The 19,666-nt window shown below is 45.3% G+C and overlaps 2 protein-coding genes and 1 non-coding gene across 7 annotated transcripts; 2 read left to right on the top strand and 1 right to left on the bottom strand.

Annotated features, from left to right (window-relative positions):
* The first annotated feature begins 23 nt into the window (after window positions 1–23).
* LOC135390909 (leucine-rich repeat-containing protein 1-like) lies at window positions 24–14,392 on the top strand. 3 transcript variants are annotated; one of them, XM_064620884.1, is made up of 19 exons: window positions 24–192; window positions 1,245–1,421; window positions 2,598–2,715; window positions 2,812–2,890; window positions 3,000–3,089; window positions 3,783–3,903; window positions 3,978–4,052; window positions 4,113–4,257; window positions 4,754–4,826; window positions 4,901–5,030; window positions 6,249–6,434; window positions 7,368–7,476; window positions 7,723–7,808; window positions 7,974–8,093; window positions 8,790–8,927; window positions 10,109–10,214; window positions 11,705–12,469; window positions 12,943–13,072; window positions 13,893–14,392. In XM_064620884.1, the coding sequence occupies exons 2-18, from the start codon at window positions 1,251–1,253 to the stop codon at window positions 12,948–12,950; spliced, it is 2,520 nt and encodes an 839-aa protein (XP_064476954.1). In that variant the 5' UTR covers window positions 24–192; window positions 1,245–1,250; the 3' UTR covers window positions 12,951–13,072; window positions 13,893–14,392. The 3 variants fall into 3 exon arrangements, with proteins under 3 accessions (XP_064476954.1, XP_064476955.1, XP_064476956.1); XM_064620885.1 differs by lacking the exon at window positions 24–192 and adding an exon at window positions 550–866; XM_064620886.1 differs by lacking the exon at window positions 24–192 and adding an exon at window positions 550–870.
* A 1,085-nt stretch (window positions 14,393–15,477) lies between these two features.
* LOC135390910 (ribitol-5-phosphate transferase FKTN-like) lies at window positions 15,478–18,083 on the top strand. 3 transcript variants are annotated; one of them, XM_064620887.1, is made up of 8 exons: window positions 15,478–15,654; window positions 15,872–15,901; window positions 15,970–16,152; window positions 16,507–16,775; window positions 16,874–17,127; window positions 17,186–17,319; window positions 17,404–17,528; window positions 17,676–18,083. In XM_064620887.1, exons 1-8 carry the CDS (start codon window positions 15,481–15,483, stop codon window positions 17,902–17,904), a joined length of 1,398 nt encoding a protein of 465 aa, XP_064476957.1. In that variant the 5' UTR covers window positions 15,478–15,480; the 3' UTR covers window positions 17,905–18,083. The 3 variants fall into 3 exon arrangements, with proteins under 3 accessions (XP_064476957.1, XP_064476959.1, XP_064476958.1); XM_064620888.1 differs by having other exon boundaries at window positions 15,554–15,760; XM_064620889.1 differs by lacking the exons at window positions 15,872–15,901; window positions 15,970–16,152.
* A 1,065-nt stretch (window positions 18,084–19,148) lies between these two features.
* Window positions 19,149–19,343, bottom strand: LOC135393608 (U2 spliceosomal RNA). Its single transcript, XR_010422704.1, has one exon. It is a non-coding gene; the product is annotated as a U2 spliceosomal RNA (small nuclear RNA).
* Window positions 19,344–19,666: the final 323 nt, after the last annotated feature.

The following is a 19,666-nucleotide window of genomic DNA, read 5'->3' as shown; positions in this document are numbered from 1 at the left end:
CCGGTTTTGTTTTGTTGCTTATGTCGTGTGATTGAAAGAAGAAAAAAAATTGTGTCGCCGTGTTTTTTTTTATCTGTCTCTGCGGTGCTTTGGAGCTGTGATGTTGATATTTCATAGTGATGCGGTTCATTCAACAGCGACGGGGAGGATGTAGCCGATGCGGAGGCAACGGTAACTGACACAAACCGCTACGTGAGTCAAATGTTTCTGCTACTTCAACAGCCGTCTGATGCCACGGTCACGGACATGCAGTGACCACCAGTGAACGGATTTACGGACACTCTTATTTACCGTGCGTTCGCTGAAAACACGCCTTTCTCGCGTGGTGACTGCTCGACACACGGCATAGCTAGTGCTTCTTTCGGTTAATATTTCAACCCATAAGTATCTTTCCTAGTTTGGGAGGTGCGTGGAAAATTTTCTGCGCACGGACGATGGGTTCGAGTCGAGTGTGGACGTTTATTTTTGCTTTTTCGCACGGATCCGTGCGTTTGGGAGGTTCCTAAATTTGGCCTCCTCATAAGTGCTACAAATTGAGGGAAGCGAAACCTCGTCATCTTTTTTGGTTATTATCCAAGTTTCCTAGTTCGCCATGTATATTTAACCTGGCGGGCCTGGGTAGAAAGTGGAGCTCCCAGCTGCCATCTTTTAGATCACGCTTGGCAAAAGTCGAGAAGTTCGGTGTGAAAATGATACGTCCGAGGTGTTTGTTTATTTTCGGAGGGGATTTTTCTCCGAAAGACTGGTGAAACCAATCTTTTTCTCCTTTTTCTTGGGCCGGTGACTAGCAGACGTCGAAAGCAGCAGCTCCGTGCCGCCGGTGGAGCACGGCCGGCTTCTGCTCTTTTGGCTGGTTCTGATGGGCAGTAGGTTATTATTGCTTGATATTCGTTTGCCTTGATGAGAGTCAAGTTTTGACAAACTTTGTTTTGCTTACTGGACGACGACTGGCGATATTAATTGATATGTAAGTTCTACCAGAATAACTCGATCGCGCACGTACGACACTAGGAAAAGCTGTTAACGTTTAGGATTGTACAGCTAAGGAATACAGTGTTGTTGTCAGATGCTTCTACTGATGTGTGTAACTGTGTAACATCGCCCTGGGGGAAATATGACCCATAGAGTCCAAAGGTTTTTATTCATTTCAGATTCGAAGGAAGAAACTAGACCTTCTTTTGTGTGTTATACACTTGTGTATGTGTTCTGTCTAAATCTACAGATTTTCGAAAAATCTTTTGCAGAGGGAGATGGGGCCAGTATTCCGACACTGCCCCTGCTTCCGGCCGGCCCGAGAGGAAGTCCGTGTCTTGGACTATGCTCACTGTAGTTTGGAAGAGGTGCCTACGGAAGTGTTCAACTACGAGCGTACATTGGAAGAGCTCTACCTCAATGCAAACCAGATCAAAGAGTTGCCTAGGGTAATCGTTGTGGTACAATTATTTGACTACGAAACTTTTCATTTGTTTCTTTCCTTTTTCTTTCTTTTGTTTCACAATGTGCAAAGGACATTCTTAGAAATACAGGGTCTTACCCTATAAAAGCCTATCCGTGCCTGCATGCCGTGCTCACCAATTACTTATTGCAGGTGGCACATTGTGTCGTCTACGTATAAACCTCACAAGGACATTCAATCACGGTAAATTTTGAAGTGATTGAGCACTGCAGCGCAAAGTTATTACGCAATCTCCCTCCCGATATCGGTTGGTTGTTTTGACTACGGGAATCGCACATTTTGTATTATGACTTTGAATTGAGGTGCTCATTCACTTTGATATTTACCGTATTTTCACGCGTATTAGCCGCGGCTTATGCGCGATTTTTTTTTCTCACGGGCGCCCTGCGGCTTATCCACCGGTGCGGCTTATCTGATGACTATTTTTTCCTGGTATTTTCCCCATACGCCGATTTTAACGAAAGGGTCGACAGTGTCTCTGGAACAGCACTGCCCTGCCGATGCACGAACAGTGCGTAACAGGGACGGGTCCACATTCGAGTAGATTGATCTTCCTGGTGCATTCCCCCAAGCAGCTTTAACGAAAGTGGTGACAGTGATTCACGTCTTCTGGAAGATCACTGACCCATCAGTCCACGAAAAACACCCGACAAGGGCACAATCCGATCTTGGTAGAACTCTAGAACTGACCTCCTCTGTTGTACACTGTGCCGATCCCGGAGTATGGAGCACAGGGTTTATGGCCTTCTCTATGGTCTCCTTTGTCGCACAAATCAGTCGGCTCGTATTACCCGCGGCTTATCTGCGGGTGCGGCTTATCTGCCAGAAAATTTTCAAAACGTCCCAAAAAACGCGTCCTGCGGCTTATCTGCGGTGCGGCTTATACGCGTGAAATTACGGTACTATGATTGAATTCACCATTCACCTACATCTCACATGCCTTTCATGTTTTATTTTATGTTCCCTTCACATTTCTGCACATTTTATTCAGCCTTTCTACGACCCATGAGCTCAGCTCTTACGACATAAAAGAGAGAAAATCTGTGAATACGTCAGTGTGGGCTCGGACGAATGTTAATAAGTGTTTGCAAATGTTTCTCTAATTTAATGTGGTGGAAAAATGTACCTGGTTATTTTTCAGCCCTTGTTTCATTGTCATGGACTACGTAAGCTCAACGTTAGCGACAACGACATACAACAGCTGCCCCCGGCCATTGCGTCGCTCATTAGTTTAGAAGAACTGGACATCAGCAAAAACAGTGAGAACACCTAATACGACGTGCTTGCAATACTGTTCCACAGTCCAACCATGTTGCAACGTTTTTTTAATGTTTTTTTTTTTTTATGCTTTATAGATGTTATGGAAATACCAGATAACATCAATGGATGCAAATGTTTGTCAGTAGTCGAGGCAAGCGTTAACCCGGTTGGGAAGTAAGTTTAAAGTTCTTTGTTATTTATTCCTTTTTTAGAATTTGTTTCACGTCATTTATGTGCGTGCAAATTTGAAAAACAGTTTTAACTTCGAAACTTCTCCCAACAGGCTGCCCGACGGCTTTACCCAGCTCATTAACATTCAACAACTTTACCTCAACGATACTTTCTTAGAATACTTACCCGCAAATTTTGGAAGGTGAGTGCTAATATACGTGAGACAACTGTGTGTCGTGATAGCACTTAGTGTGGTAACGTTAAACACTGTTACGAAGAACGCACCAGAATAAGAATCTTCAATATTTTCACATAGTATACTTAGGGCCTGACTTTTTCGGGTTTTATTTTTGGCCAAATTCGGGGGGTAAATATCGGGTGATATTTTTCATTTGAAAATTCGGGTGTATTCGGGTTAAATCCCGTTACGGCATATTCTGTCGTCAGGAATTTCGGGTGATTTTTTTTCGTTTAATAAAAATTTGTCTTAACATGGAACTAATGTTTAGCAGTGTTATCAAACTTTATTTTAATGCACGCTTATGAGTGTGCCACGCGACCCGGATGTTTTCGGGTAGATTCGGGTTAAACCCGAATTTTACAGATTTCGTTTCGGGGGGTAAATATCGGGCGGATACGGGTTTAACCCTAAAAAGTCAGGCCCTAAGTATACTGAACTGAAAAGATAGATAAGTGTGGGTTTTCACCTCACACTTCATTTAGTGGTGGTTGTGTGGGTGTCAGTGTAACCGTTGCACACTGTTTAAAATAAATAATATAACATTCTCAAATTAAAAATTAACTGTAGTTAGATACATATTCAGAAAGTATAAAATTGTAGCTAATTAGGAACAGGTGGCAACAATACTCCGACGAACTTCATGTCCCTCTGCAGACTTTCCAAATTAAAAATACTCGAACTCCGCGAAAACCACCTGAAGATATTACCAAAGTCAATGGCACGACTCACAGAGCTGTCCAGGCTGGACATCGGACAGAACGACTTCGTTGAGCTGGTAGGACGCTGTTTTTTTCTCTTTCTTCTTCTTTTTTCTTAACTGATTCCACTTTCATCTACGACAACATTCAGCCCGAAGTCATCGGAAGTTTGCCCAGCCTGACGGAGCTCTGGTGCGACAACAACCAAATAACCGCGCTTCCTTCAGTAAGTTTGTCGTAGACTCATTTAGACGGACGCGTTCTCAGTTTGTGTCGTTCTTTGCAGTACCTGGGGAATCTTGTGAAACTAACTTACCTCGATGCGAGTCACAACAAAATTTCCTACATTGCTGAAGAGATCGAAAACCTGGTACGGCTCACCGACTTCACGCTCAGCTCAAATCGTTTGCAAAAGTTACCTGACACAATGGGTGAGTACTAGCAACTATTCTACTCGTGCATTAGCAATGAGTACTTTCGTAGCAGACAGGATACAAATTTCCCATAAATGTTCTGGAGTCTGTAAGTCACTGGAGCAAGAAGACACTCTTAAATTGATACGGAATAATGTTGAACTGTCCTGCCAACACCACCTAGAGACAAAGCCTGATCACTTGAGCGACGTGATGTAACAGTTAAGTGTCCGGCAGTCACGACCGCGCTTTCAGCGGCCGTAGCCTGGGAGACAAGCCGCCACCAGCTGCATGGGCAGCCACTGGTAGCCACAAGAAGCCTGAGTTTCAAAATGTCCTTCCGCGATTGGCTGACATCTGGGCTGGCTGCGGCTATTGGCAGACTTTATATGTCTACGCCCGGAAGAGTGAGAGGCATTGAGCAGGCTTTCTGTATCTTGGTGGTGCTTATACTACATGCTTTTGAATGTGTAGTTGGAACGGGTTAGGTATGGTAACACGCATTCGCTCGCAGGAGGGTTGCAGCGGTTGACAACTCTTCGGATAGACGACAATCACCTGTCTACGTTGCCTGACAGCATTGGGCAGTGAGTTGACTCGTTACTATAAAGTGTGTCTCGTGACGTACAATTCCCGTCACAATTTTTCCGTCTTCCCTCAGACTCGGTAAGCTGGAGGAGTTGGTAATCAGTCGGAATCGGATTGACTCTCTCCCGTCGACAATGGGACTCTTACGTAGCCTGGCAATACTCATCGCTGACGAGAATGCTATGGAGGACCTTCCACCTGAGGTATTGTTTCAATGGTGCACGATTTCCCCCACCCTTCTTCTATGTTTTTTTTTTTTTTTTTTGACAGAATAATCTTGGCTCACCCTCTGCAACATGAGATTTTGTTCAGCAAAACATTATTTTGTTAGGACTTTTGCTCTTTTAACTTTGTACAGCAAACTTCCGTTAATTCGACCCTGACGGTAACGCGGAGCTTGATCGAATTATCTGAAGGTCAAATTAAAGAATAGGCGGAAAAATTAACGAGGTCAGTGTCACTTTTGTGCATTCGTCTGCTGTCGAACGACGCTTCAAACGAAACAAGCCACACAGAGCGAGCACATGTGCGCGCACGCACTCTGCAAGCTCTCGGCGATATCGTCTCCAGTTTTGCTTCCGCGATCGTGCGTGCGCAGGACGCGTTCGACAACGATGTTGTCCACTTCCAAGAAGTCATCGAATCTCGCCAGGCACACACTATATATCGGACTCTCGTTGCACCGACAGATTCCGAACGAAAGCCTGGTTAAACGTGAAACAAAAAACGAGAAAGGGGTCATTTCCTCCTCACCCGGGACTGGCCAAAACCAGGGACCGTCACCAAATGGATTGCGTCTTAGTACATCGTACGCTACTGCCTTTGTGTAGGTAAGGGATATTGTGACGGTTCTGCACAAAGCACGAAGCTCTATGTTTTGCGCGTGCGCAGAACCACCAATGCTATCGCTTACGCATGCAAAGACGATAGCGTACGATGCACTAAAACTCTCGGTTATCGGTACGGATCGGTACTGTTCAGTCTCCATCTGCCACCTGAGCTTTAGGGTAAACTTTTCTGTTGCTATGTGCGGTGCAACGCAGGCAGCATGAAATCTGACGATGTGGGTTCCTTGCTCGCGGACGCATGGGTCGAATTATACGATGTGGACTGCTTTCACGTTCGAAACAACAAACTTTTTTATCAATAGAAACATATGGGCATTTGACGGGACCTTCGATTTAAGCGAAAATATGAATTATTGGAAGTCGTGTTAACAGAAGTCTACTTTAGTGCTACATTTCTGTTGCTTTCCGCTTCACTGTAATAGTTCTCTACACTCCCTACAACATCACTGCTACGTCATCTTAACTATACCCGCGCTTTAAGTTGTCTCTTCCGTCGCTTCGATTCCATTTCAACTCGGCCTTGATCTAGCAGCTCTTTAGCATCAGTTGACTCCATCTTATGTGCAATTTCAGATTGGTAGCTGTCAGAAACTGCGCATTCTTTCTTTGCGCGACAATCGCTTGATGAACATCCCCGATGAATTAGGCCACTTGTGCAGCCTCAGGGTTGTGAACCTGAGTGGGAACCAATTACGGCATTTGCCTGTCAGTCTCGCCAAGCTCGGCAGCCTTCACGCTCTGTGGCTTTCTGAGAATCAAGTGAGTGTGTTGCAGATGACAATAACTTCATTTTGGTGATGATCATTGGGGTGTTTCATGACCTACTCAATTCCAGAGTGCATTGCATAGATGCTTGCACCATATTGATCCCTGCTTTTGATAAAATGTTCAGCATGAGTTATCCTCCTGCTGGCAAACAATACAGTCGCCGGGCGACTTTTCGGACTCGGGCGGGGATCGCGCAAATGTCCGAATAATCGAGCGGTCCGAAAAAACGAATTTCGCTTCAAAATAAACTTTACCAAGCACTAGTAGGCTGGAAAAATTTTTCGATGCTTTCCTAACGCGCTTCCAGCTCCGCCTGATAACATCAGCTTCTATTTTCCGAAGCGACATTTCGTCACTGTACACTGACAGAAACACTGCCGTCATCAAGTCCGCAAGTCGGCTTCACCTAACGCACGCGTGCTTTAGGTGAAGCTCGCTTTACAGCGCTGTCGCGGGCGGACAGCACTTGCTGGGCCTTTTGAATCAAGCCGCTGGCCAAAACCGAAGGTGCGAAAGGGTTACGACAGACCTCTTCTACTCAGAGGAATGGAAGATGAACAATCATTGCCTATTTTCCTGCCTCAATATTTTAGTTGGTTGATTTCTTTTGATACGAATTTTGGATGCTACCAATGTTTTTCGTCACCCCAAGAGAGAAATTCACTGGTTGGGCAAACAGAGTCCGAAATATCGAGCGACAGGGCTGCATTTCGTCCGAAATTTTGGACGTTCTTATACATCAACTCTATGGGACCCGCGGCCATTCCACGAACGAGTCCGAATAATCGAGCATGTCCGAAAAGTCGGTCGTCGACTGTATTCCAGCATGCAATCAAACTATGACAAAAACTTCTTGTTTGTACTAAAATCCAACAGCATTTGTGCTTTGGTAACGAATGGTGAACATTTTTTTTTTTCCATCAGACAAAGCCACTCGTGCTACTGCAGTCAGATGTGGATTACGAGACAGGCCAGAGGGTATTGACATGCTTCCTGCTGCCTCAAGAATCGTCGGTGTACCGGGACAAACCCGGTATATATATATTTCCTTTCCCGTTGTTCTGTGCGAGATACGCAGTGTTGATGCGAATTATGCAGCATGGATTTTCTACATTAAACCTAGCTGGTTAGCTTAATGAGGTCTGATAGAATAGTCATTTGAAAGCATCACACATGCACACTTGCAGAGCTCATTTGAAAATAATAACGTAGCCTTGTATTCGCAACTTTTGCACCCATGAATCGAATGGAGATTTAATCCCGTTTTTAATAAACATAGACGTTATCGAAGATGGTGGGAGTGCCGCAGGCGGAGAACGTCGTGGCACCATCACATTTGCGTGCGACGTTGATGTCGACCGTCCGGTATGTCTGATGCGTCACCAGTCCTTTTCTTTCTTTCTTTCTTTTTTTTTTGTATATATTTTGGATCTTGTCTTGTGTCATCACACGCACGTACACACAAAAATCGTTTTTGTAGTCCAATTGTGTCAGAGTTGTGATTTTTGTACCATGTTTCATCTGGAACAGAGAAGACTGGTTCGCTTGCCAACGCCGTATCCAAAGGAGCTCAAGGCAAGAGCACGTCACACGCGAAACTTGTACAGGCAATCCAACGGCAGCATCGGTGGACAAGCCATCATGGCACAGGTTCTCTTCTTTTGATATTTACAACTCATTGAAGCGAAGCAAACCATGCAGTCATGTGTACAAACAAGGGTAAAAGGCATATCACAACTGAATGCGTACGGACAGACGCAAAATAACGTGCTGATGAGCATAAATGCTGCACAGTAGTGTCTGAGAGCATACTCAACATGCATGCATGTTACCAATTTGTGTACTGCATACCGCTGACAAGCATACTTTGGCAACTTACTCATGGTGGCCATTATGACCATCATCCACCATCACATCGTGGGGAATGATGTGATGTTGATTGATGGGCTGCTGCACGATGTTGAATGATGGACAATGATGTGCTTGGTGATGGTGTTGATGTTGAATGATAGGGTATGATGTCAGTGTCCAGTGATGAATTATGAATACGATGCTGATGTCAAATGGTGGGTTATGTTGTTGATGTTGATTCGATGTGATTGCTCCGAGTAAGGCACAGCACAAATTTCTAGAATAGTGCTGCTACAATAATCTAACAAGTAGACGTTCTGTGGCACATCAACAAGGACAGAACATTGAAAGTGTGTTGTCAACGACCAGACGAAACTATACAGACAAATACAAAATGTTTGCGTAAAAGCTTGCAAACATGTTTTGTTAGCAGTGAGGTAAAACGAGATAATTTATGCATAATATTGACATAGAGTGGCTATTTTTTGTCTACAGCCCACATCTCAGATCGACAACTTCCCATCAGAAGGAAGAATGACTGACAGAGCTGCAGACGTGCAGGTCAAAGAAGCCAAAGTTGTTCGACCCGTCTCATCGGGGTCTCCTGACCATTTACTTGTCAGCTCTGAAAAGGTTTACAGCTTTGATCAACCTTGTTTTGTGTTACTAGCCTGTCCAATATATTCACGTTGTTTATATACTTATTTGCCAACTATTAATCCCGAGCACTGTGAATCACTATGATGTGAATAATGTCGATATCTAAGAAGAGTAAGCAGTGAATCCACGTGCAATGAGCTACCCAAACCATTTTCTCCTCGTGCATTTTACACCAATCACGTATGTTACGACACCCACTACACATTTGGGGTGCACATATAATTCATGTTCACGTTTCTATAGTAGAATAGAATGCCGTTATCCTTGGGAGAAAGACAGCTGATTAAGAGGCATCAGCGGTGGGCCTTAAGAAATTCTACTGTTCAACCACGTTAGCTACCGTCTTGTCAGCACACATCTGTAAAGGAGTCCGACTGCTGGTGCTTTGTTGTTCAGTTCCATTCTGTAATGGCAATATGCAATATTAGGCATTGAGAAGCTTTTGTGTTCGGCTACTATTACATTCCATTAATCCAATCTGGCAGAAGTTGACACATCAGCAAACTCAAAAGCTTGCCCTGTGCTGATGCACTTGTATGTTCAGGCTCGTAATTCGAATCAACCGCACCTGGGAGCACATATTCTCAATTTTTTTTTTTTCTGTGTGTGACACAGTGTCCTGGAGGGACTCAGTGGCACACAATGATAGAGGCACGCAAATGGGGCACATTCTTCACATCTGCCTGTGACGTGCTCTTACAGTTTTGCATAGTTCTGCTGCACCCTTCAAACAAGAATTTGTGACATCTTTTCCAGTCCCTAGGGTGTGGTGCACATGGATAGTGGCGCATAATGTGCTAAGTCTATGAACCTCCCAATAACGAGTTACGTTTAAAGTAATTGTGACTGATTTACGTAGTTTCGGGAACCCTCTTAGTATTACATGCATGCTGCATGACTTCTGATTAAGAAGTGTTACTGACAGGTACTAAGAAGTAACTTTGGTGTCTACTGTCTCTACCATGACTCCAACAAGTTATGCATCCTTAAATTAATCTGAATCGCGCAAATTTTCACAGACTTTTAATCGTACTAATCCACGCATAATGCCATCTTTCGTACTTTTCGACAGTGTGCTGTGTACATTTCGAGTCAAGCTGACAGAGGGGCACGGCTTCTCTTTCTGCACCCTTTCCCTTTCACCCTTTTTGTAGCACGGTGTGAATCACCAAGATGCAATAACACCCAACACGAAGCTCTTTCAACAGTGCCTTGCCCCTGTCACCACAAATAACTGCATTCCTCCTAGCATGGATCTAGGTAATAAATCGCATGCATTTTAGCCACTTTTCGTTGAGTGAGTGTTTTAATTGAAACTGCAAAACATGCTGAACCCTACTATAATTCCCCTCATCTAGAAATGGGAAAGGGAACTTTTTCCAAAGGGAGATGCAATATTTCGGTGAAGCATACAAGGACCCTTGAGTCTGTGGGTTTTATATTTTTCGAAAATCTTGTTTTATTTTAGGAGCTATAAAATAGGGTAAAACTTGGCTATATTGGTATATATCTGGTAAAAAAAAAGAGAAAAAAAGAAATCCAGTGCCTGCATATTGGCACTTTGGCAAGTTAATCTTTCGGGAATTTTCGGGTTTTGCCATAAGTGACGATGATTCAAATTGGGGATAAAAATGGGACTAACCCTAAACACAAGGGCTCTATGCATATACTTGAGACATGTCTAAAGGGGCGGTTGCATCCATCCCAGTCGATTTCGAAACTACAATGTCATTTAATTCGTCGTAGACCACTAACTGCAGTATCGAAAAAAAACACGCGAAATGTTGGCGCAGTTTGACCGTTATTCGACGGAATACATGACAAGAGCGGACGCCGGATGTTGAGAGTATGCAGGAATTCCCTCTCTTGAGAAATTAGAAAACGTCACTCCCCAAGAACCAATGAGGGTGCGACCTTGGGAAAAAGAATGCTGCGACCGGCCGTGCGGGTGTCTCATAGGGTTAAGGGGTGCCTGGAGGGCGCCCTTCTCCTCTTGGTGCTGCCCTCTCACCCCTCCGCTCAGGCCGAGACGTCACGTTGCCGGAGCCTCAGCAGCTGCGGAAGCAGCGTGGATCTGACCAATAAACTAGCCAAGTGCATTATCAGTCGATGCCGAACGTAGTGCTATCGGTTTTATAGATGGGTTCCTGGGTTCGACCGTCTCTTTGAGGGTCATCAGCAAGGATGTTTGCGAGATTTACAATCGGTATGTACTCACATACAGTGCAGCTCGTTCAGTTCATATCTTGGAGGGGAAGAAGGAAAGACAGGGTGATACTGTGTAACCTGCACGCGCTGTATATATTGCCCTATTGAGACAACCGAAGTTGCTTTCCTTGTCGCAAGATGGTGCAAAGTTCAGAAACTGGTCCCCGATCTGCTTAGCAGTGATCGCGAATTACTCATCTTTCAAAAGAAACGTTTTACGTTGTACACAATACGTGTCCAGTGCACTGCGAATCAAAATTTCGTTCACAAATGTAAAGTTGGCAGCAGTGCGAACGCCAATTAATAACTTTGATTGTAATCACATATGGTGACAATGTAGAGATGCGTCCAAGAGTTACTGCTCAAACTGTTACGGTTAATCTTCCAAATTATCTTCTACGTGATACCCCTTTTTATGTAAAAGGAGTTGGAATGGCCAGTTGTGATATAGAGCTCGGCTTGTCTTTAGATTTTCACACTCGGCAACGGACGTTCAGTTTATGACACTTCTTCGTCTTGTTTTTGCGTTCTTGACGTTACAGAGCGGCCCAAACCAGTAGCGAGTTCACCGTATGGCATATCTCTTCACGCCAACTCGAACCGAAGCACCCCACCCTCTCAGCGGCAGCACAGGACACCTGTCAGAATGCCTTACCCCGAGAACCACATTGTTCTCCGGGAAACCCTGAGCTGCATCAACGAACACTCCACCACTACAGAATCCCCGCGCCTTCATCATCATCACCAGCCCTCTCCTCCGCCGAACCCCTCACATCATCCCCCGACGGATCATCCGCAGCAACACCCGCAGCAGCACAGAAGCCCCAACTTTCACGTCGTCGTCGCGCAGCTCAACGAGAGGTTCCGCACGCTGTCCGACGAGACCCCGGGGGAGCCCCCGGGTTACCAGAGCGACCACGAGACCTATGTGCAACCTCCCAAGGCTCTCGTGTGCCACGACGGATACTCCAGCGACCTGGACTCCATGATGACCATCCGGCGGCATCCCATGCCCTATCGTGCAATACCCCTCGACGTAGTTCCCAAAAACAGGAGTCCGTTGACGTATTCTCCGGCGAGGTTTCAACGTCACCTGCATCCAGTGAGAGACTCTCGCGTGGTGTCGCTGCCGTCGCGTGATGCAACTTGGGTGAAAGTTGGTGGTGACGCTATGTACTCAGTGGCGGGGTCCGTGCGAGACGACCCCGTTTGTTTGCTTCCGCAGCACCGCTCCAATCTGAGGACCAGCAAAGATGGGTACAGTCTGCCACTGGATCGGAGGCACCCGGAAGAAACCATTGATAGCTGTAAGAAACTTTGCTCGAATGATGCTGAATTTGGGGTGAAGGATAAATGCGGTATAAATAGAGCCCGAAGTTTTCGGGATTTTTTTTTTTTTCTAAATTCTGGGGTTAAAAAATCGGGTAAATAAACATGCGCGCTAAATTCGTGCGAATCCGGGGGTTCGCGCTAAATTCGGCGAGAAATCAGGCTCAGTTGCTCAAATTAACTGTAGTGGTTTGGTACAAACGGTGATGTGACTATATTTGCTGCCAAACAAGTAAGTTAGTGCATTCCTACAGACATCCCAGTGAGGGGAAATTGACGGGTAAAAACGCGGGTGTCACCCTAAAGAGTGAACCTTCAATTCGAGTTGCAAATTCGGGGAAGAATCGGGTAAAACCCTAATATACTTCAGGCTCTAAGTATGAAGTGTTCACTGCTATGTGCAACTCTCAGTTTCCTGTACGCTAAGATAAGTATTTTGAAATTCACAAAGGCCAGTGAGAAGCAACAGCTAGCGGCCGCTGTCAAAGGTGCGATGCCACAGCTCCTGCACTTTGTCCTGTACAGTGTTGTCTGTCGGTCAGGAACAGATGTGCAGGAGTGACTTGGACCTCCTCAAAGATGTATGTCTTCTGAAACACTTTTTTTCACTTCGCAACCTTAACCTTATCGTGTAGTTCACTGTGCTGCGTGTTATGCCTGTCATGCGACAAATTGAATGTCGTTAGCACTGAACGGTGTTTGTCCAGTGCCACACGCATAGTGACACCAAATGGCATTTAATGAAACTGGCATTCGCTTTTCCCCCTCGCACCAACTGCATACCCTCGACAGCGCAAAAAAAAACAATGTTAAGCAGTAAAAAGAAAAGAAACGTGAACGGAAAGTTACTGTTTACCGTAAGTTTTTACGTGCTTCTTTATTTCTGAAATTAAAGAAGGGAGTCTTTATGTAATTTTCAAAAACTACTCCTGTTGCAAGTCAAGCTGCATTCAGTGCCAAGCTGACTTGTGCCATGCCTAAACACCGTACAGCCGTACTAACTGCCATCTTGCCTGTTGATTGGGATTTGGTTACGTACCACGATCGTCAAAGCGAAGCAAATAGCTTAGTTGTGCCACAGACATCCGTTAGCATAGCTTTTGAAGTACACAATACATTTATAAGAAATGCCCACCAATATTTATAGGAATGACATTCACTTTGCCGTGTGACAGGAGTATTATATATGTGCCATTATTTCAAAGTCATAGCTGTAGGCTACAACGATGTTATCACAGTGAAAAAAAAAATGGCGTCTTCCATTCAACGGGGAGAAACACCCCATTACGTTGCGCCCCTTTGCATAAACTTTTCCACGTTTGAGAAAAAAAAAAAAAAAAAAGTGCCTGTCTCAAATTACGCCGACTTAATTTCCTTTCCTTATATTTATTTTTGTCACAGATCCAATTTGATCCGGTGCTGACTGGACATTGCCTTATCCAAGCTGATTGGCGCTGGTCCCAGAGAAACGACGGTGCTGTTGTGAAGCGGCAATAACACACAAGAAACACTTGTTTTGCTCAACTGCAAGCGATGACTCTGACTGCACAGAATATTGTAGAGATGTAATATTTACAGTTGTTATTATTTATATTTGGAGTGTATACTTTAGAGGACACATACATAGTATGAGGATACATGGTGCGCATCCGGTGCATGTAGCAGTCATAGTGTCACTATTCACTAACAGAGAGGGAAGCATTTTACTGGTTAACACACCTAGCGGACCTTGAGTTTTCTCAAAGTTGTACCAGCTGCCCGTTGTTCAGATTCAGATATTTTGTTGTTTTAGCTCGACCGTTTCGAACTGCTGCTCACCGTCTACTTGAGTATGTTGTGTACTGTAAGTGATGTATATAAGTTTTTGGGTTGAAATATAATTCATGTTTTTTGCTTTGTTTTTTTAAGCATTTGGTGATTTGCTACTTGACCTGGTGGAGAGAACATTTTTTTTGAAGGTGTTCAGAACAGTGTCCTTCATCACGTTCACATTTCATAGCTCTCATTTTATTCTGTCCGCTGTACCGAACCGGGTGGGCGTCTAGAAATCCTGAGGAAAAGAAAATCTTTGCACGGGCAAATAGTAGTTGTGTTTTGTGCCATTTCCCTTTTTTATTCTTCAACATTGCTTTTCTGCAAACAAATCCTGGCAAGAGCATTATTGGTCGTAAGATTGCTAATAAATTAACCACGTACACATTGTACTGCGTGAGCAAGAAATACGTAAAAACAGGAATTATTTTTATGCGGTACATTGACGAGACACATGATCGCTTCACACCACATCAAAGAAGCAAGAGATCCTCAATTGCTCCTATTCGTTTCCGGAAGCTTCATGACACCCAACTCCGCTGCCCATATGGGACAAGGCAGGTTCGTCTACATGGCCGAGTCACAGGGTCAGTTTTGGTATTCAATCCACATTTCTGCCACTGTTTGCTGAATTTTGAATTTGTAGGCTCACTCCTATGTGTAAATAACCATATACTGATCTGTCATTGGGCGAACGAAGCAGGGGAGAACAGTTTCTTTTCCCAGCTCCCGTGGCGGTTACGGTTATGGCATTTCACAAAGAGACTGGGAAATGACCCGGGTTCGAATCTGGGCGCAGACTGTGCTGTCTGGGTGTTTATCCCGGATTTTCTTCAGATGCGCGCTTTAAGACAAATGTCAGCACAGTTCCCAGTGAAGTCGACCCAGGATACACGGTTCCCCCCTCCCGCGATAGTCATTACGTTGCCCGCGTGGCCGACTACGGCAAGCAGTTTGTTTCATTACCACCACCACCGACTTTTAAAAAAGAGAGAAGCATCGCGCTTCGTGTGCGCAAGTTGCAGAGAGAGAGAGAACGACTACTCTCCACAAATCCCTATTACCCAGTCTAACTTTTGTAACTGCTGAACGTTTCTGAAATTTGCGGAATGGAATTTTTTTATCTTGTTTCTTCTTTTTTAAAGAATACCAGTGCAAAAATGCAGAAACGCGTATCATGCGCGGCGCGGAAGTGACGTCCTTGGCATCACAGTGTGGTACGGTTTCCGGTCGCCGCGTCTGGCCGAGTGAGCAGATTCCCGATTCTGATGTCTGCTTGAATTTTGTTTGCTCTCGCTGTCGTGCAATATTATGTTTCTGTTCCTTAGAAGCAGCACTATTGATATTAAAGGTGAGCCTGTATGAGCGGAAATTTGTTTAGGATTCTATGCCTTCTAGTCTGCGGTGTTGGCTTGCTCTTTCTGCAATCATTTCTTCTGCAGTACATCTCTAAGAAGGTGAAGCTCTTGACATAACGTATTCACATCTGTATCATCACAGCTTTTGTGTCATTCGCTCCAATGACACTTATTTAATACTTAAACACCTCTCTCGTTTGATTCTAACAGGGAAAGGTTCCCCACGAAGAAAAAAGATGGGTAGGTGATACCGCAAATATCTTCGCTCGTATTCATACTGAACGTAATCCAAGGCGTAATCCTTGCAGGATATCAAGGACGTCTTAGACACTGCAAGGAAAACAAACTTTCCACTTTTCGTCTTGGATCCAAACATTCTACAATGTTTCCTGGAGAGGTCGACTGCGGATGATAGACCAACTTGCTTGGAACTTCTGCCAAAGCAGCCGATTGTTCAGTTCGGTTCTTTAGGACAGTTTGCGTCGCGGCTGGTATTGTCGGATTAATGCTAATACTCCTTACGTTTAGCCAGGGGCGGATCCAGGGGGGGGGAACCCCCCCCCCCCCCGAGACATACCTCTACCCCCCCTTCCGCCAGATTTTCCTGCCGCACGCTTCGTTTTCCGCACACGCCGCACGGTGGCGTTCCTCTACAGCTTGCTAAGCTTCGCAACATGTAGATCATAAATAAAGTTCTGGTGTGAAATGAAAGCACAGCAGCTCGCCGTCTTACATGGCGACCCCCCCCCCCCCCCCCCCCGAGGATCTTCCCTGGATCCGCCCCTGCGTTTAGCAGATTCAAAGTTTGAAAGGTAGTGTTGATGGTAGCTGTCTTCGATGGGCAGGAGGAGGACTTTCTCGCCGCATTTCCAGCGAAGGGGGCAAAACCGGTGAAACTGTCCGTCCCAAACCCAAAGATTCTGGCTCACGGCTTGCAAGTGCTCATCCCAACGCATTACTTCCTGTCACTGAAAACGCAAACGATACACATAGTCGTCTTTCACGAACGTCCTGGAAACTTCTGGTGGCACGCTGCAGCAAACATGTCCGCCGACCTCCCATTTGACGCAAAGACGGACATATCCTACGTGAAAACTGACGGTGCTTACGACAGGTGAGTGATACCGTAGAAGTGCAGCACGACTGACACTCCTTTCGTTACGGTAAACTCGTTAACGATAACAATAATCGTTATTTTTTCTATTCCACCAGGGTCGAAATACTTCCCATATCGCTTAACGACATAGAAACCTTTGCGCCCGCACCTCCGGAGACATTTCTGAAGGATCAGCCATTCATTGAGTGCAACACAACGCGTGCACGGCTGTTTCACACGCTGCACGGCCGCGATGAAAGCCCCGAGGCGGAATTGTTCCGCCTCAAAGTTCGCCGTCTGCTTGTCAAAGTGAAGCAGCTCTTGGACCAGCTCGATGTGCCGTTTTGGATCAGCAGTGGAACGTGCCTAGGTAGAGCAAAAATTATTTGCCCGTTATGTACTAATGTGCTGGCTTTCCCCTCTGACAGGTTTCTACCGTCAGTGTGACGTTATTCCTTACACGACTGACGTGGACATCGGAATTTTTATTAAGGACTACAAGCCCGAAATTATTTCCGTGTTCTCGATGTATGACCTGCCTCTTACGCATCTGTTTGGCAAGGTGAATCGAATCTTAAAATTATTGTGAACGCTGGCTTTTTCTTTATTAACGCCACTTCTAGTAATAACTACTATTATTATCCAGGTTGAAGATAGCTACGAACTTTCATTTCGAGATAAGGACATTAAACTGGATGTCTTTTTCTTCTACGAGGAAGATAGCTACGTGTGGAATGGTGGAACACAAGCCAGGACAGGCAAAAAATTTAAGTGAGTTCTATAGCAACCTGGGAGGACTGGACAAATGTGTAGCGATACTTTGTTTGAGGTTTCTTTGAGGTGTTTAGCTGACCCGTAACATATCTTAAAATTTTTCCATTTGACTTTTTGCTTTGCTTTCTTTTCTGGACTGTGCAGGTACATATTCCCAATATTCCAACTCTGCTGGACAGAGTTTCTAGACCTCAAACTTAGAATTCCATGTGAGACAAATAAATACATCGAAGCTAACTACGGCCAGAGCTGGTTTCAGCCACTGAAACAGTGGGACTGGAAAGCGAGTCCACCAAATGTTGCGGAGAATGGTGTCTGGCCAGTGGAAGAGTGGTCTCAGGTCATCCAGCTGTTTCCGCTGCAAGATTTCTAAGAATATATCTTGTGCTGCATACTGGAGACATCCCTTCATGCCAGTGCTGAACTGTCATCCCCCATGAATCAGTGCTGAGTTGTGCTGTTGATTTCATCCTCCATTTGTAGTAGCCTTTGTGGCAAACCAGGGAAAGCAGGATCTACGGCGTTTTCAAATAAAGTTTTGGGTACTCATCAGTAACACTGTTTTCTTAGATTGAGAGGTTAATAAAGCGGGCAAGCTATTCGTGTAAAGATGACATAAAAAGTACTACTTAGCTCAAAGTGGAGCACATGCTTATGATTTATCACCAGTTATAATTTGGAACAGATGAGAGTCGGAAATATTTCACTGGTTATGTTACAACATAGAGTTTAGAGCAAATAAGTTCGTTGCAAATGCTTGCGTGCCTACCCTCCGCGGTATCCAAGCCGGTATCGCGGTATCATACGAGTTTGCGTCCCCAAGCGAATGCCCGACAGAGCGCCTCTTGCATCAGCGCGCGCTGCGCGTGGGCCTCAAGATGGCGGATATCGTAGCAGACGACGCGGTTGTTTTCACTCTTCACGCATGGGGGAAAGATTGCCCCCCCCCCCCCCCCCCCCCAGTCTCTCACCCTAACCTCGCACAGAACATGGTACCACAAGCAGAATTTGTTTCCTTGGGTTGGATTGACAACGCTGACTACATGTACATGGTGACTTATAGCCAAATGCAAGATAGCCGAATTGGAGCCTGTCGTTATTTAAGTCCCCCGTGCTTGTCAAATATACTGAGATGAGCACGTACTCTGAAATATAAATTGCCAAATCTGCTACGCAAATGAGCCGAAACCAGAAGTACGTACTTCTCAACCGTGGAAACGACATGTCTTACGTCTTATCTGGGCCGGAGCACGGTCTATCTGGCCAACAGATAAGCACGTGGCTCTGGGCTCTCCGACGCGAACGCTCCCCAAGCAGCACAGAAAGTCGGGTGCAATAGGAGTGGACGGGTACGTGGAATGCCTTGAACAGACTCGTGAAACTAAGGAACATTGATAAGGCACATACCGATACCGTCCACACCTATTGCACTCGACTTTCAGTACATTGTGCTGCTTGGGTCATTGCTCTTCTTTCGCGCTCCCGAAGCGCGCAGCTTCTCGATTTCTCCCTCTCCCCAAAAGAGGGGTACCACTTCAAGGTTGAGGCGCACTTGTGCTGCAAACGTTCGTAACGCCAACATGCCGTGGAAACTACGACTTCCTACTTTTTGATACTTTTTTGTGGGCTGAACTTGGCTGCAGTGCTATGCCAAGTCAACCCGCGACAGTGGCGAAGCTAGCTTCGTTCACACCGTCCACTTACAAAAATAGCGTTAATATCGCGGGTTCCATTGGAACCCGTATCAGATATTAAGCTGATAAGAACAGATACTACACAATTGATCTTAGCCACAGAAGGCCGAGAAGCGATAACGGTGACCACCGCGGTTTCAGGGCCCCTTCCCGTCACTGAAGTCTAGAAGTACGGTGTCCAGAACGGTATTCGTCGACGGATATTTTTTTCACATCTGTCTACCATAAAATTTGCGCAATATTATTGACATCTGTCGTGCTGCGAAGCGCATGTTTCTATTTCAAGCTTAAGCCATAAAAAGTTAGCTAGGTGAGTTTATTACAAATCTGTAGTGCCCCAGTTTTGCTGCTCCCAACGTCAGCGTATCGAGGGAAGTGAAGGAGAAGTAGAGTCACTCTAGGTAGAAGGTGCGGTCAAAAGCCTGCTCCAGGGGGGAAGGA

Source organism: Ornithodoros turicata, chromosome 4 (genome assembly GCF_037126465.1).
Source record: "Ornithodoros turicata isolate Travis chromosome 4, ASM3712646v1, whole genome shotgun sequence".
Classification (NCBI taxonomy): Eukaryota; Metazoa; Arthropoda; class Arachnida; order Ixodida; family Argasidae; genus Ornithodoros; species Ornithodoros turicata.
This window is presented reverse-complemented; position numbering and strand designations above follow the sequence as displayed.

What these genes read in the sequence shown, in the direction of transcription:
- LOC135390910 (XM_064620887.1), top strand. Translation starts at nt 15,481, where the DNA reads ATGCGCGGCGCGGAAGTGACGTCCTTGGCATCACAGTGTGGTACGGTT. An exon ending in CAGCACTATTGATATTAAAG is followed by an intron (nt 15,655 to 15,871) that starts GTGAGCCTGTAT and finishes TGATTCTAACAG; the next exon opens with GGAAAGGTTCCCCACGAAGA. An exon ending in GACAGTTTGCGTCGCGGCTG is followed by an intron (nt 16,153 to 16,506) that starts GTATTGTCGGAT and finishes TTCGATGGGCAG; the next exon opens with GAGGAGGACTTTCTCGCCGC.
- LOC135390909 (XM_064620884.1), top strand. Translation starts at nt 1,251, where the DNA reads ATGGGGCCAGTATTCCGACACTGCCCCTGCTTCCGGCCGGCCCGAGAG. An exon ending in AGATCAAAGAGTTGCCTAGG is followed by an intron (nt 1,422 to 2,597) that starts GTAATCGTTGTG and finishes GTTATTTTTCAG; the next exon opens with CCCTTGTTTCATTGTCATGG. An exon ending in TTGCCTGACAGCATTGGGCA is followed by an intron (nt 4,827 to 4,900) that starts GTGAGTTGACTC and finishes GTCTTCCCTCAG; the next exon opens with ACTCGGTAAGCTGGAGGAGT.